The sequence below is a fragment of the Drosophila obscura genome, unplaced genomic scaffold (assembly GCF_018151105.1).
Source record: "Drosophila obscura isolate BZ-5 IFL unplaced genomic scaffold, ASM1815110v1 contig_73, whole genome shotgun sequence".
NCBI lineage: Eukaryota > Metazoa > Arthropoda > Insecta > Diptera > Drosophilidae > Drosophila > Drosophila obscura.
This window is the reverse complement of record NW_024542865.1, coordinates 7,807,717-7,825,253: the sequence shown is the minus strand read 5'-3', so window position 1 is coordinate 7,825,253 and position 17,537 is coordinate 7,807,717. Positions and strand designations below refer to the sequence as shown.

The window sequence follows — 17,537 nt, the reverse complement described above, 5'->3', positions numbered from 1 at the left end:
CTGTGCTGTGCTGTGTGTTTGCCTGTCGGCCTGCATTTTGTTGCCAAAATATTGTGCTACATTGACTCTGCCTCTCCCTCCCTCTTTGGCTGTGCCTGTGGCCTGACTGCCTCAAAGTGCGCCCACAAGAGCAACAAGAGGCATAAATATTTATGGCCCATAAAGTGTTGCACCTTTTTGATACACTCACTCTCTCCTGCTCTCTCTCCTGCTCTCTCTCTCTACGTGTAGCAGCCTCTCAACCTGCCCCTCAGGGCTCGTGGTTGGCATTGTGTCAAGTCATCACTTGCATGTGTGTGTGTGTGTGTGTGTGCCACTCCTGCCCCCCTTCTCATTGCCTTGCATATTTTATAACATCTGTGGGACCTTTTCTCGAGAGCCGAGCCAAAAACACTCCGAAGGAAGTCCACCCAAATGGCTCCAGCCTTAGCATTGATGAAGATCGCACATTTGTAGCCTCGCAGAGCGAGTCCCGATGGATATCACACATCCCTGACTTCCTGATTTCCGTCCGTGATGGAGAAACCCAAAGTGCAGGTTGATTGAACCCTTAGCAATCATTTTGTATAATTTTTGTGGCAATTCAGTGAACGCTGGAGCCCATAAAAACTGTCAGGCAACAAGTGGGGGAGGGTCCCACCCAACCCAGCGCTGTCCATGATGATGATGATGATGATGATAGCCCGCATAGGTGCATGGCCCCAAAAGTTTGGTTTGGGGCTGCCGCCTGGCAGCCTGGCAGCCTGGCTGCCTGGTAACACGCTCACTCGCCTGTCAATAATTTCATTAATTCAATATTTGCGTATAATTTGATGGCTCCTCTCCAAGGCTCAGCAAGGCGCTGCCGGAGGAGGGCTTATTATCTCTGTTTGGGGCATGGAGGTCTCCCGCTGCCGCCTGCCCCGTGCCTGAGCCCAAGTTTGTGGCAATTTATGAATATTTTAGCATTCTATTACGGACACACCCACTTGCCCCAAAGAGTGGAGAGTGGCAAGTGGGGGAGCGTGTGAATGGGGAGTGGGGAGTGGGGAATGGGGAGCATGTGCATACACGAGAATATCTGTGGTACTATATGAACAATTCCATGAGGACTCTGATTGCCAATTCACAATTTGGCAGGCTGTTCCACAAATCTTCCCAGGCAACGATTCTCCATTTAATAAGGAAAAGTTTGCCATACTTTGGCCCCAGACCCCCATCTCGCTCTCCCCCTTACTCTCCCTCTCTCTCTCTCAGGCTATCTTTATGGCCCAAAAGTCAAACACTAAAATGAATTGCTTCAGATAGGTTCAGTCCAGTCCAGTCTAGTCCTGACCTGTCCCTGCCCCTCCCTATCCCTGTCCCTGTCCCTATCCCTGTCCCTGCTCGTTCCGTTCCGATTCGGTTTGGGTTCAGCTTCAGTTGGGTCCTCCGTCTGTCTACGTCTGTGTCCACGTGGGAGCCTGGTATTTCCAGGTAATAAGCGTTGAGGCTGCCATAACTGGCCAGCGAAACTTTTCTGTTTGTTTTCGTGTTTTCGTTTGGCCTGGAAAAGTGTCAGAAACTTTTCCACAAAACAAATTGAAATTTTTCCATATTTCTACGCAGTGCCACCCAGCACTCCCCCCGTGGCACCGCCAGAAGCGGCTTCGGTTTCGGCTTCCCTTTGTGCGGCGGCAAATTGATTTTTTAAGTTGTCCCCAAACAAATCAGAGTGGAAAAATAAAATCTCTTTGCCTCCATCAAGTAGAGCCGGTTGCCGGTCGCCGGTCGGCCCTTCCTGCCAAACAAATGTGACTCGGGGAGGGGGCCACTCCTGCCCCAAGTACTGTCCAGAATCAGCTTTGGCATGCAGACTCGGGATAGGGGAAATTTGAACAGCCGATCTGATCTGATTCGTCTGACAAATTCCTTTCGCCAGCCAAAGATCTGAAGATCTGCAGATCCCTGATCCGCGAATGAAGGCAGAACGCTGCGGAAAGGCCGCCCTCTCTGAGAGGCAGTCTAAGAGGATGGCCAGAGGACACACCGAAGCACCGTCTATGCCTCTCTGTGCTGCTAAAATTTGTTTATGTTTACTGTTAAGCTGTTGCGCCTTTCGTCTCTCTTGCATCCCTGCCGCTGCCCGCTGCTGTTGCCACTGCTGTTGCTGCGGATATCCGCTTGCCGGCGTTGACTTTGGCACGCGCCTTCCCCTAGTCCCCTAATAACCATCCCCATTCCCATTCCCATCCCCAATCCCATTTCCTATTTGCCACTTCCATCCTTATGCCCCATTTCCATTTGCCCATCAAGCAGGATGGAAGGGCCCCCGCTGTGGCTGCCATGAACGAGCGGATTAGCAGCGAAAGTTGGCCCGGATATGCGCCTGCAAGACGAAATTACATGAAAACTCAAGTCACTGCGCAAAAGAAACGTCCAGAGTAAACATTATCCGGGCCACGGCAGAGTTCCGGTGCCCCTGCAATGCCATTTGAGCAGCATTCAAGGCCCCACTGGACAGCCGCCACTGCTGTGGGATATGCCAGAGTGCCAGGGTTACTGCTGAGCTGCTCTTCTGATGCATGCCCGAAATGAGTTATATGTATCTTTTTGGCTGTATATCTGCATGCCGCGTCAGCCTGCGGCTAGGGCATACAGAAGTTGGTAGTTTTTCCTCGATTTTCCCCCATTTCCCTTGTTTCCCTTGCTGCTGCTGATGTCGAGGCCTGCGGGGTCGTTCCTTTGCCGTTTATCTGGCGTGGAAAAAAGTAACTTTAAATACAATCAACTGGCCCCATTTGCCTTGGCTTTGGGCTCGTTGTAACAATTTATAAAAATTACACACACACACGCGCACACACGCGCACACACAGGGGAGGGGGCAGGCATAAATGAGACTTCCGCCTTAACCGGAAATCAAAGGGTCCTTTGGCTTCGCTGGGGTCTGTCTCTGGCTCTGGCTCTGGTTCTGGCCTGACTTTGGTCGGGTTGGCTCACCGGTCTCTGGGTCTCCTGGTCTCTTGGTCTCTTGGTCTCTGGGTCTCTTGGTCTCTTGGTCTCTGGGTCTCCTGGTGTCTGGCCCTGTGCTGCATTCACCTCGGGACTCGGGGCATTCGTGTGGTGCCTTGTTGCCTGTCCTGGCCTGTCCTGTATATTTCTCCATCTTCACTGCCTCTGGCTCTGCCTCCATCTTCATCATTATTGCATATTATGAATGTAACTTTGTTAGCAGCCAGTTTGTCTGTGTCTGTGTCTGTGTCTGAGTGTGTGTGTGTGTGTGGGTTCTGGCCTCTCCGCCCTCCCTGCCTCACGCCATCTCTATGTCTAGGGATGTGCGTGCGTGTGCGTGTGTGTGGGGGGGTACGTGTGTAAGACTTATTAAATTGCCATTTACTAGGACACAACGAGCCATGCAAATTGCTCCATTGTCAAAGAGAATTAGTTGATGTGTTCAACTAGGGGTCAAAGGGTGCCGGAACAGAGCAGAAGAGCTGCAGGGGAGGATGGGCGTGGGCGTGGGCTGATTGCATGGCTGAAAGGGGGGTCTTTCAGCCCTCGTTCCGCGTTCCTCATGCTTATCGGCAGCAACTGCAACTGCAACTGAACTGCCACTGCCACTGCATCTCCCCCCAGGCTGTGCAGCAGAGCAAATCAGCAAATGGAAGCTGAATAGAGCAACATCAGTCAATCAATCAAGCGGAATGAAGACGCAGCAGGAGCACAAGATGTTGCCCCCAAGTCCAAGGAGATCTCTGCGCCCCTCTCTTGCCTCTCTCTGCCCGCCAGATGATTGGCATTTTCAGTAATTGAAAAAGGAGCACAAACGGCAGACGTAAATTTATTTGCGCACCAATCGGCACTCAAGCGAAGCCAAAACACGCCAGCAGATGGACTCGCCGTGCCTGTTAGGGCATTAAATGTTCTTATTGGGAAATCGCGAGATTATCCCCAAGCATGCCACAAGGGAAATGGGAAATGGGAAATGCCAAGCAAACTGCAAGTTCCACCCACTGCCGACTGCCGACTTAATTTCGGTTTCGATTTCGGTTTTAATTTTGATTTTGATTTTGGAGTTTGATTTCGTTGCGTTTAACAGAATTTTAATGGCCAGCAATGATGTTGCTGCCACTTGTGTTTGCCACCCCCGTGCCACTTGTGTTTGCCGCCCCCGTGCTGCTGTTGCTGCCACCTCTGTAGCTGCTGTTGCTGCTGCTGTTCTGTTGCAAATTGCGTGGCAATGGCCAGCCAAATGGTGGCAAGGCGATTCCGTTCCGGGGCAACCTTCGGCTTCAGATTTTATGCGTGTTGCAATCGCCCGTAAGGCAATCAATTTTTATGTATACCCTCCCCTCCCCCCCCACAGCAACAGCTTGCGAGGCAACTAATGACATTGATAATGGAGCGATGGAGCAGTGGGGCAGTAAGCATTAAGCAGTGCCACAGAGGGGCTAACAAATGGCTAAGAAACTGACAGTGAAACTGACAAAAGTTCCCGCTGCACGACGGTGGACGGTGGAAATTTAGTTTTGCCCTTTCCTTTCCTTTTGCCTGCTGCTTGCGGGAGCAGCTTTGTTTTCCCAAGCATTTCCTTTGTTTTCCTCGGCGCTCAGTGGCGCGCTTCGGGAGTTCAAGAGTTCAATCGGCGGGTGGCAGTGGCAGTGGCAATGGTAGTGGCAGGGGAGTGAAACGAATTCCGGGTAAACGTTTTACATATTGTAAAATAACAATATCACCAAAATTCGTGGAAAATAACAGACGACAGACTGCGGAGTGGCAGAGCCACAGAGCCACAGAGCAACAGAGCAGGATCCTCAGCACCGGGGAGTTCTGTTGGATGTTCTGTTTGCCCCAATGCAAAGGGCCCTCCTGGCCCACTGGCTCCTGCTCCTGCTCAAAGAGCGCCAGAGGTTGTCAAATTTTTGGCTGCGAGAGGCCGTGAAATGGCAGCTCGAATTTCGTTATAATATTTATGCGCTTCTCCCTGTCTCGACTTGGTAAAACGCGTGGGCGGAGTGGTTGTTGGGTGGTTTGGTTGGGTGATTCGGCGGCTGAGTGGTTCGCGAATTGGGTGACGAGTGTGGTGGGGCTGCTCCAAGTGCGCTCTTTAAAGCCAAATATATTTCACTTTAGGTCTTTGAATTGGCATGCGGTCGATTCCACGGGGTTCAATGTTGCTCCCTTTCTGCTTTCACGTGTCTCTCCTCTTGACCTTAGCCTCGCAGGCAAAGGAAACTACAATCAGATCGATCTTCAAGGGTATCCCAGCTTCGTTGCTCATAAAGGCAGCCTTTTGCGTTTCCGTTTCCGTGTTGTGTTTCTGTGACTGTTTCTGTGTCTGTTTCTGTGTCTGTTTCTGTGTCTGTTATTTGTGTTTAAGCAGCCAAAGCTCTAAATCACTTGTTGTCCGCAGTGCCCAGACAAAGGTAACAAAGTAGCAAGCAAAAGGACTCAAAGGAGACCGTGTCCCATGTCCCATGTCCCAGTCCCTTGTATTTCTTGGGAATACTCGTATCACTGATGAGGAATTGGCGCATTGGAGTATGTACGGAGTGGAGGAGTCTATTAAAATGAGAACCCTCCTCTTTGGGTCAGGCAGCACCTGAAGGTAATTTAAATTATTTTTGGCTCCTCGTCTCTTTCTGTGTCTGTTTCTGTTGCTGTTTCTGCTCTGTTGCCGTCTCCACATGACAACAACAAAAACTTTCAAGTGGCAAACACTTTTTGCCCAGGGTAAGTGCAGAGCATTTGTGCGTGTATTATTTTCTGGCACTGTACAGTGTACACTCCACGTACAGTGTACACTCCATGTATCCATGTAACCCTCCCTAGCATAGCACAGCGACTAGATACACATTTATTTGTACGAAATATCTGTCTGCTTTCCTGCTGTCTGCTGTCATATTTGCCTTTATGCGCACAGGCATAAATAAATAATTAATAATTAACAATTAATAACAGCTACAAATGCAGCAACAGATGAAGGAAAAGTAAATATGGAAAATGCGTGGGAAACGCTGGAAACTGGAAAATGAGACAAACAAATAAGACTCCAAACAGGGGAAACTTTCAGCCATCCCATCTAAGTCCCACACCCGCCAAAGACTGAGAGAGAAAGCGTCCGAGTCCTGCTGCAGATCGGAGTACAGATTTCGCGTGCCCCAGCCCCTGCCCCCTGCCCCCTGCCACCTACCACTCTTTATCTTCACATCAGCATTCAGTTTCCACTTCGTTTGCATTTTCCTTTGGGCTGTCACTTGTAAAAATGGGGCACAAAAAGCGTGAAAAAGGGGAATGAAAATCCAAATCAAAGTTGACGACTTCCACATGAACTCTAGCTGTAACTGTAGCTGTATCTGTAGCTGTAGCTGTGTGCCTCTGTGTGTCTCTGTCTCTGTCTCTGTGTGTGTGTGTCATTGCGCTTGTTTCTGTGTGTTTTTGTGCACTTTACGACTTTAATTATGTAAGTACATAATTGTGTTATTATCGTAAGCTCACAGAGCGCAACACATGCCGTCTACGGTTGCGGGTCCGGGTCCGGGTCCGGGTCCGGGTCCAGTTCGGGGTCCATGTCCATGCCTGTGCCTGTGTCTGGGTGCTTATTCTGGGGTCGTAATCCCTGCCCTGGTTTCGGTCATTCTGCTCCACCTCGCTCTCTCCTCTCCCACTCACTCTGTGTGTGTGTGTGTTTGCTGTGGACCTCGACCTCCTCGCTGGCTGTCCGCTTGGCAAGCATTTTACGGCCATTAAGTCCGGCAGTGTCTTTTCGGTGATGCCACCGTTATGTGGCAGCCACTGTCCACCCTCCAGCCTCCACCCTCCACCCTCCTCCATTGCGACCTTATCGTGTTTTTTCGGTGGACTCTGAGCCAGGCCTAACCTTTGGGCTCCTCTTTGCTGTTTACATTATAATCTCTGGACCCGGACCTGGTCCCTGGTCTTCCATCATCCTCCTCCTGCTTCTGCTTCTCCTCCTCCTGCTCCTGCTCCTAATTCTCGTTCATTGTTTTCCTATTATTTAAATTACGAAAATTTCGCTTTTAATTATGCATTGGCAACATTTCCCTTGTTATTTTTGCCGCCCCACGCCCCACGCCCCACGACCTTTTCTTTAGTGTTTTCCCATTAGAAAAGACTTTTCCACGAAAAACGTAAAACTCCCGATTATTGGTAGCCAGCGGTGTCCTCCTCCTCCTCCTCCTCCTCCTCCTCCTCCTCCTCCTGCCGTGACTTTTTCCATTTGTTTTTCTTTAAATATTTTCTTTTAATTAGAGCGTATGTGTGGAGAAGGGGGGGGGGCGACTGGGGGGACAGGTTTTCAATTCAATTATCGCTTAATGATTACTAAATATATGCAAATAATGCCCGAACATCTGAAGCTGACAAATGAGAATTTCTGTCTTGTTTTTTGTTTTGTTTTGTGTGTCATCTTTTTCTTTTGTTTACTTTGCTCGGCGCGGGCAGCACAAGTGGGTGGTGGTGGGTGGTAGGGTGACAGGGTGGCAAGGTGGCGCAGGTTAGGGGCAGAGTCAAGGACAGCGCAATATGAAATCAAATTTCAAACGATTTTTTCCCAAACACATCTCCGATGTCTGCGCAGCTGCTACTCCTGTGGGGCGATGCGAGGGGGGAACAGCAGCCGCCGCAGCAGTTTTTCCGGGGGGGGGGGGGAAAGCCGGAAAGCTGAATAAGCTTCGAGCCAGATTCTCCAGCCTTAGATCCCAGGATCATCAGCCTATGGATCTGTGCCTGCGCCTCCGTACAAACACAAACCTAGACCGAGGCTGAGACCAAGGCTGAGCCGGCATTCGCCACTTGTAAATTGTTATTAAGTGCTTTTCATTTCCATTTCCATTTCCATTTCCATGCTGCTACCCTTCTGGCATCCAATAGGCAGCCCCTCCCACCGAAACCACCGAACAACAGTATCCCTCTCCGGTTTCTCCTGCTGCTGCATGCTCGCGTATCCTTGAGCAGCGATTCGTCAAAGTCAAAACTGGGACGACAGTGTAGATGATAAGACGCGTACTTCTGCAGCCTTCGGTTGCAATTTGTTTGCGAGGGCAACACCGCCACGGCCTCAGTCCCAGCCTCAGTCCCAGTTCCAGTCCCAGCCTCTGCCTCTGCCTCTAGGCCTCAGTCTGAGCCTGGTCTTTGAGGTATCTATGGAATGCCACGGCATGCCTCTTGCCTACTGCCTACTGCCTACTGGCATGGCGGAAATAAATTGTTATTAATGTGCTTGCCTGTGGCTCTGGTTCGGTTTCTGTTGCTGGTTATGGCTCCCCCCCACGCCCACCACCCCACGCCAGCATCTTCTCATCTCTTCCGCTGGCTGAGCAGTGGCAGTGGCAGTGGCAGGAGTCGTGGCTGGAGACCCGAGCTGGGCCCGTGCCCGTGCCCGAGTCAATAAATTATTTGGAAACGCGCGCCAAATTGTAAATATCTTAATGCCCCCCCTCCTGCCCCTGCCTGCTGCTACGTTTCATGTCTGCGTTTCGTGGACGTGAGCGTCGGCGTGGGCGTGGCCAAAAGCCCAAATAATGTGAGCCAATTTAATGTTCTGGCCACTTGTTGAAAGCAGCAGCAGCAGCAGCAGCAGCATCGTCCCATTGTCGCACCCATTCTCGGTCAGGCTTGGGGAGCGGCACGGCACGGCAGGGTGGGGTGTGGTGGGGGGACTGGATGCCTCCTACAAACCATAAACTGTTACGTGCGACGCTCAAATTGATTTGTGCCCAGTCCAGTCCAGCCCAGTCCAGCCCAGCCCAGCCCAGCACAAATCAAATCAATTGCATTAGCAGACTCCTCCGAAGGTAATCATAACTTGGCTGAAGGCAGGACGGGGCACAGCAGGGTACAGCAGCGCGGCAAGCTCTGGGCGGAGCAGTGAGAGAGAGATGGTTCGGCCGTGGCCATAAACAGCCGGAAACAGTCACAGCCGTAAACACGCAGATGAGCAGAAATGAGAGATGGCCATAAAAAAGTGAGGCAAGCAGAAGAAGAAGTCACCCACGTCCCGCTGGCAGCAAGAAGATGGAATACTCTTTCAGCGGTTGCCAGGCTCCTCCCAGGCAGCAGGAGGAGGAGTCACCAAGTGAATGAATGACCTGCCCGAGGGTGTGGTGGGCGGTGGGCAGGGCTGATTCTTGCTACACGTATATACGGGGAGAGTGTCCCGAAGATGCCCGCAGGCCTCGTTAAATTGCGTGCAGCCTCCGACCGCCACAGGAGGACCAGCCTGTCACTCCACCACTCCACCGCGGTTGGCCTCAGCTCAAGGATCCCTGTCCCTGTCTCTGTCTCTCCCCGTTCGTTCCTTCGTTTATTTGCATTTGGCCGTGTGGCACAGTGGGCAAAGTATTCAAAACAGATTTGTTGGCCAGATTGTACAGCGCTAACAGTTCATTACCCAAATGACTGCTGGGCTCTGTGGCAACACAGGGGGTTGGGTGGGTCAGGGGGGGGTGGGCAGCAATTTGGCTGAAAAGGTTTCATTACATATTTTCGGGGGGCGGGGCACCCGAACGAAACGCCGCAAAGCTTCGAATGGAAAACTTTTTCGTTGCAGACTCCATTTGCTCCCTTCGCTCTCTCTCTCTCTCTCTCTCTCTCTCGGGCCATAGTTTACGATTTGATTTAAAAGTTGGGGCCAAGTTTCGAACCGCTCGACTGGGCGTCGGAGGGGAGGGTGGCGGGTTGCGGGTGGCGGGTGGAGCGAGGAATGGCGAAGGAATTGTGGAGCGCCTGCTGTCAAGGGAATTGCTGCTAACTTTTTAATAGTTATTCATACAAAATCATTTACGAGTGCTCTCCACCAAGAATACAACTCATGCCCCCCGCTCCCGCCTCATCCCCTTACAGCATCCGCAGGCCAAACATACATATGTGTGTGTGTCTGTGTGTGTGCGTGGAACATATGCATGTAGATGGGGGGGGGGGAGGTTCCGTTCGAAAATAAGTAAAGGAAACTTTATGAAAAGTTCCAAGCTGCAGCCTGGGGGCGAGACACCGCTCCACCCACCACTCCCACCACTCCCACCGCAAGCGCAGTCTGGCGGAATAATTATGCGCCGCATCGCATGCTGGCCTTGCCCCACTCATCCGCTCATCCGCTCATCCGCTCATCCAGCTATCCACTTAGCCAGTCATCCCCATCCACTTGCACCTGGACACTTATTGATGAGCACTCCTTCCGTCGGAGGCTACATGGCTCGTGCCCCAATCTCCTCCTTCCCCACTCTCTGCTGACTTCCCCTTGCATTCAGTCACCTCCAGATCTTCATTTTGCATTCCATTCTCCGCTTAAAACACTTCCCACTCCTCCCGCCACTGCCTCCACGATGCCACGTGACGGCAGACGGCTTCCTGCCTCTAATCCCTGCCCTGATATCATCAACGGATACATGCAGAATCTACATTGTAGATATCATTCCGCAGCTGAGCAGGTGCCTCCCCCCACAACACCCCCCCCCCCCCACACCCTCCACAGCAGAACCATTTAATGAGAAAATAACTTGGATTTAGCCATAAATTCATTTCCGCCCCTTTGCTTAATTTCCTTCGCTGCTCCGAAAAACTTTTTCGCTACGCGTGAATTCATATGTAATTACAATTACGGCGTAATCTCTGTCCGGACTGTAAGAGCAGACAATACAATATCAGACGGATGGGAAGGGAAAGGCAGCAGCGGAATGGCGGAATGGCGGAATGATTCCGTTGTTGCCCAGCCCACCACATTGGGCCATGGTCGTGAACATGGCCATGAACATGGACGTGGACGTAGACGTGGACATGGACATGCTCATGGCCACGTTGAACACGTTGAACGCACCGTGCAATGGAATCCGGGGCTTTGATTTGGGGCTCTCTCAGTGAATGCGAAATGCGTGTCCCCCCGTGTCCCCCCGTGTCCCCCCGTGTCCTGTGTTTAGTTACAGGATTTCGGAGAGGTAGCGACCGTTAGCGGTTAAGGGTTATGGGCTAAGGGCGGGACAATCGCTGTGTGTGCGCGCCACAGAGAGTTGATTCAATTAATGATTTTCCTAAGCCAATCGATAGGTGGCGCCCCCAGTGAGAGGAGGGGGGGAGCGAGGGCAGCACATCTGCTGCTCTCTAATTATAAAATCAATTCGAATAGCTGCGCCACCCAGCATATCGAATGGCACCTATATGTATCTCCTTTTGTTTTTCGCTACATGCGCAGGACTACATGCCGCAGCTGGCTGGGATCGGGCTGTGCGTGGTCAACCTGATGGACGACATGCAGGAGTACACCAGAGGCCTGTTCCTGCTCATGTAAGTGCGGTGGTGACCCCACACCCATGTCGGCGGGTTTTGTTCCATTCTGCGACTCTCCCGTTACAGGTACTGCGGGCCCCGCCATTCTGTTGTCCTACCTCTACATCCGCACATCCCAGGAGCTGCGTCCGCCGGAGGGCCCCTTTGCGGTCATGATGTACGAGCACCGAGCGGACCTGCGTATGCGCCAGCGGTGAGTGGAGTGCCAGTCGTGCCAGTCCTAGGGCTGTACAATTTTGCCAACAAACTAAACCATAGGCCGCCAGTCTTTTGTTTGTTTATTTTACATTACATATTTTTGCTACAAAGTTATACCCCAGAGGTTGGTTAATGCCTTAATGCAGTCACAACATTTCTGTAATATTTATTAGTAAATTAAATTTTTTGTTTGAATTTGCTTAAATTTAAATTGAAATACCTCCCAAACATAATACAATCTTAATTTTATTTTTTGTGAGCTTTCATACTAAACTAATCATACCCGTACTCAAAAAAGAGTTAAGGGCTATATTAGATTTTTGGTAAAAGTGGATGTCTTCAAGGAAACGTTTCCGACCGCATAAAGTTTATATATTCTTGATCAACATCAATAGCCGAGTCGATAGAGCCATGTCCGTCTGTCCGTCCGTCTGTCCGTCCCGATGAGCGTCTAGATCTCAGAGACTTTAAGAGCTAGAGCAACCAAATTTGGTTTCCAGACTCATGTGATATCACACTGCTGCAAGTGTATTTCAAAATTTCGCCCCGCCCTCCTGCCGCCTCCACAAAAGACGCAAATCTGTGGCAGGCAACGGAAAACGCAGTATCGTAGAGAATGACCATATCTACCAGATTGCTGAATCTGAATCAGATCGGATCATAATTATAGCCAGAATGAAGAATTTTTCAGTTGCTTCCCCCGCCTCCCCAGCCAGACTGACGCTACTCATTCTCTTTCTCGCTCGCACACTCTGCCTGGCTAAGTACGCGAGCGCCCTCTAGCGGAGGAGATCTAGAATCTAAATGGTACATGTAGAATTTACATGTTAGATGTAGAATATGCATTGTAGATGTATATGTAGATACCAAATGTAGCAAAAAAATGTAAATTTTTTTTTAAATTCTAAAATTCTAAAAAATCATAAGCTCAAAAATGTATATACTGACTGAGTACGGGTATAAGTAGAGTCGCGTCCCCAGCAGCGACTCACACGTTCCTTCTCGTTAAAATTTAAATTTGAATACCTCCCAAACATTCTTAATTTCATTTTTTGTAAGCTTTCATCCAAAATTTTGAATTTAAGTTTTGCTTCAAAATAATAACTAAACGTAAGAATAGGAATTCCTAATTCACGGGACCCGTGCACTCGGGCACGTCAGCTGGGTGCTGTCTGCTAATTGGGCTGATTAATTCGCTGGGGGCTACTGGAGGAGGAGTAATACGACACTAGCACGCAGATAGATATTCCAGCAATCCTCGTAATATGAATATCCCTGGGAACCCATCCTCCGCCAGTGCATGCCACCGCTAATGAGCGCGATTCCTCCTCTAATGAGTTCTCTCTCCTTTCACTCTCTTTGCACCCCACGCGGCAGACACTCGTCCACATCCTCGGCAGAGCCGCGCACCCTCAGCGGCGGAGGTGTGGCGGGACTGAGCAACGGAAACCATGCGAGCACCAGATCCTACGACCTGTACAGCGCCGAGCTGGACGTCCATCGGGAGAAGCGGAAGCAGCGGAACTTCGGGAGCATGGCCGCCACCCAAGTGGTGTGCGTGTGCCCCCTGATGATCCTCCGCTTTGCGCGGCTCTCGCTGGAGGAGACGTACGAGAACCAGAAACATTTCGACTTCACCTACCTGATGTTCGTGTGGGTCGCCTTCCTGCCCACCGTGATCTTCCCATGCATCTACGCCTCGCAGATACTCCCCAGGTAAGGGGATCCGATCCGCCTCCTTTTAATCTCATAGCTGCTAACTTTTATTTGTGATCTCTGCCCACTGTCCACTGTCCCCCATGACTTTTATTCTTGCATCTCCCAGGGATGAGCAGGAGCGTCTGCGGGGCTACTTTCGTCTCTCCTCGAAGCGGAAGCAGAAGAGCCAGCGGCGCAGCGATGCGGGACGCGAATCGGGCGGCGGATCACGCGAGGACTCCATCGAGAAGGACGAGCCGACCAACACCACCACCATACAGGGACACCAGGGACACCACGAGCCGCCGCACAAGCATCCGGCCAAGGTTCGGAGCCACGAGAGGAGTGGAGGAGCAGGACTGGCCCATGGATCCGCCGGCGATCGCTACAGCGGAGCCCCCTACAGACAGGGCAAAGACAGAGAGAGAGATCGCGAGAGAGACAGGGACAGGGACAGGGAAAGGGACAAAGACAGAGAAAGGGACAGAGATAGGGACAGGGACAGGGACAGGGAGAGAGATAGGGACAGGGACAGAGACAGGGATAGGGATAGGGAGAGAGAGCGTATGAGAGGCGGACGTGGTCCTGGGGACGCTGGGGTGGTCAACAATCTGGGCAAGGATGTGCGCGGCAAGAAGCACGACGTGAAGATCAACATCATCTCGGACGGCGGGCACTCCAGCAGCCACCCGCATGCCCACCGGAAGCACCCTGGGAACAGCAGCAGCGGCAGCAGCAACCGCAGCAGACCGACGCCCAGTCAGCGCCACGGCAGCGCCAGTGGCGCCACCCTACGCGGTGCGGAGTGCATGTCGGGCATCACCGCCTCCCCCTACTGCAATGGGAATGGCAACGTGAACTTGGCTGGGATCGGGATCGGGCTAGGGATGGGGACCGGGACTGGGACCGGGAACACGAGCATACTGGATGACAGCAGCACCAGCAACTATGGCGACGGGGAGGAGAGTTCGGTGGTGAGCAGCATGATGGTGCCGCCGCAGCGCTGGCCGGGACTGGGGCCAGCAGCAGCCGGGGCGGGGCTGGGGCTGGGGCTGCGGCACAAGGACGTTTCGTTCAGCGAGTGCAGCAGCAGCACGTTCTCGTCCAGCACCCTGGAGCGCGACCTGGAGATCATGGACCAGCTGGAGCGCGAGCGCAGCATGGACATCCAGGAGATGCTGCAGCGGGAGCAGCAGCGGGAGCAGCGCGAGAAGAGCCGCCACAGCGGGGGGCGCCAGCTGCCGGACATCGAGAAGCTCTACGCCCAGCGGTCGCCCAAGGCCAAGCGCGAGGCGCCGTACGGCTACGACAAGGCCGCCCTGGCCCTGGTCCTGCCCGGCAACGACCCCCTGAGCAGCCTCTCCCTCACCGGCAGCAGCCAGCCCACGGAGTACAGCATGTGCTCCTCGCTGCAGGACCCCAGTCTGGAGCAGCAGCAGCAGCAGCTGCAGGAGCATCGACTTGAGCGCAGGGAACGCGAGCTGCATGGGCATGACCAGGAGCAGGAGGAGGAGGAGGAGGAGGTAGTGCCACCGGACTTCTACGACAACTACACCCCCGGCGGGGCGCAGAACTTGCCCCCGGCTGTCGCCCAGGCAGCCGCCATCAGTGGCCAGGCTGTCGCGCCCGCTCCGCCGCCCGCCTATCAGTATCAGTACAGTCGCAACCGGCTAAGCCGGAAGAGCTCCACTGGGTCGCACCACCCCCACACGGGCGGAGCCATGTCGTCGCGCTGCTCCAAGCGGGACAGCTTCAACTCGCTCAACGGCACCGACCTCATTGCCGGTGCCTTCTGCGAGCTGGATCCGACGCAGCCGCTCAACAAGATGGCCGTCATCGAGGGTCGGATGCGCCGCAGCAGTCCCCGGAACGCCAGCTTCAGCTCCGGCTCGGGCTCTGGTTCCGGGCGTAGCTCCATGAAGTCCTCGTCGCGCGACTATGGCCACGGCTCGTCCTCGCACTCGGCCCATCCCGAGCTCGACTTCAGGGAGAATATTTTTGCCGAGCTCTAAAATGAATCAGGAGTAAAACAGAGAGGAGCAGAAAGGAGCAGAGAGGAGGAGAAAGGAGTAGGAAACGGAACGAAAAGCTTTAGCCTGTTGTTGGTTGCGGGGCCCGAGAAGTGCCCGAGAAGTGCCCGAGTTCCCGAGAAGTTTGTTGCGGCTGCAGTCGGGATAAGTCGGAATAAGTTGAGGTTGGATGTGAGGTAGTTTGGTGGTGCTCTCGCCGTGGGTTCCTTCCTCTGCAGGATCTCGTACACAATATTTATAGCGTTTGAAGCAGGGCGTTCGAAGGTACAGCGAAGAGTTTGCTCAGAGAATTGTTGGGCGGTTAATCAAACACACAAAACAAAATTTGTGGTAAAACTCAAAAGAGAGAATATTGCAGAGATTACAAAAGGTTGCAGATAACCGAAACAGATAAACAGATAAACAGATAAAGAGATACACAGATAAACAGATACAGATTACAGATTATATATGATATATGGATATACATGTGTATATGCAACGTTATTGGAGTACTTCAGCAACTTGGTTGTTGACTGTTGAGTGGATTGATTGATTGATTGTTTGATTGATTGATTGTTTGTTTGACTGTTTGTTGAATGCTTTTGTCAGACATCAGCTGCAGATCAGAGCTGGATCTTAGCTGAATCAGAGCTAGCACGGGAATCGAATTTAGATTCCAATATCGATATCGTTGTGAATCGATGATTAATTGTAAATTGTGGTAAATGTGCCAAGGATAGCCCGGGCTAGGAACCCACATATGATATGACATGATATGATATGTACTCTAATTGTAATTGTAATTGTAATTGTAACCGTATTGCGGCATATAGTATCTGCATATGTATTGTATATGTATATCTTTTAAATGTTGCTAACCAGAAAGAGATGCAGATGCAGATGCAGTTTTTAAAACTTTTCCCCCAAATTAAACATACAAACAAACAAAACTAAAAGTACATACACGTTTACATATATGCATAATGATAATACGAAACACAAAACATATATTATATCATATACTATATATTATATACACTCTATATATTGATAGCTAAGAGACATATTGATATATTACCAAACTAAATGCAAAGTCTATTGAATGTTGAATCAATGCAAAATGTCAAAACAAAACAAAAGTACACGAAATACTTAATTGTAAGTTAAATGAATATGTACGTTAAATATATCATAGGTGCAGATGCAGATATCTACGCCTTCCCCTTCTTCTACTGAGCCCCGAAGAAGTGCTCTAAAACAGATTACAAAACAAAACAAAAAGAAACCTCTACACAGCTACAGCTACAGCTACAGATACACACACACTCGATTACTCGATTTCAGGCTCAGAGATCTGTGGCTCCCAGCAAGGAGAGTCCAGCTCAGAGTCCACTCCCTGCCAGACACGTTGATCTCCGGGGTTTTAGGAAGATGTTGTTGTTGTTTGTTCGTTTGGTGGATCTGCTGGCAGGGCGGTGGGGGGCAGGGGGGATGCAACGTTTTTTTGTAGCATATAAGCCATATAAATATCGGAGATACCCATATACCTAGCTATAGATATTTGATGTATGTGTTTACCCCTATGCATATAATTATATGTCTCTACGTATACGTATTGCGTATACGTGTTTTGTGTGTGCGTGTGTGTGTGTGTGTGTATATCGAATAAGTTGACTTTTTTTTTTGTCGCTATTTGTGGCGCTGTGTGTGGAGAGTGTGGAGAGATTGTAGAGAGCGAAACTAATAAAAAGAGAATTTTATGTGAGTTGAAAGCACACAAAAGCAAATATCTATCTTTTGGTATCTATTTATTTGCCACGTCAATGTGCGGGGGGGGGGGGTGTGCATCAACAGTGGGGCTTACTGTAGGTGTAGGTTTGCTCTGCTCTGCTCTGGGCCATGTGCCATCTGCCATAAAATCCCTTTTGGCTCTTGCTGTTTGCCTTTGGCTCCCTTTTGGCTACCCGTTTGGCTATAGGTAGGCCGCCTCCCCCCCCCTATGACAGCAGGAGAATGGGGATGGTGATGGGGGTACGGTGTGTCCCATGTCGCCCCAATATAATCTGTGCCAATGCAAAAACCGGGCGCACCCAAAAACGGACGGGCACCGAAAAATAATTCGCAGCCGAACCATAAACGCAGCATTCGCCGCCAGGGGAGGGAAGGTGGCCGCCGCATGGGGTGATGGGGCCGGGGCCGGGGTCGGAATAGGGTCAGTGCGCGAGTTCAAAAGTTCAAACTGGGGTTTAACAGCCCCAAAAGCAGCTTTCTCTCTCTCTCTCTATCTCTTTCCATGTGGCTCCCGGGGAGGTCACTTCGGCCCAGGGCGCCTCAGCCGCCGGCTGCCTTCAGGCCGCTCTGGACCGTGCC

General features: G+C 51.4%; 1 protein-coding gene across 1 annotated transcript in view; it reads left to right on the top strand.

The window, feature by feature from the left end:
- The window catches only part of LOC111082338, a 34,685-nt gene extending 19,483 nt beyond the window's left edge, over positions 1-15,202 (top strand). Inside the window, exons 4-8 of the mRNA XM_041595455.1 lie at positions 11,165-11,259; positions 11,330-11,452; positions 12,835-13,173; positions 13,283-13,650; positions 13,726-15,202. Coding sequence (XP_041451389.1) covers positions 11,165-11,259; positions 11,330-11,452; positions 12,835-13,173; positions 13,283-13,650; positions 13,726-15,167 — 2,367 coding nt within the window. The 3' untranslated portion in view covers positions 15,168-15,202. The remainder of the gene's footprint in view (positions 1-11,164; positions 11,260-11,329; positions 11,453-12,834; positions 13,174-13,282; positions 13,651-13,725) is intronic.
- The last annotated feature ends 2,335 nt before the right edge of the window (positions 15,203-17,537 follow it).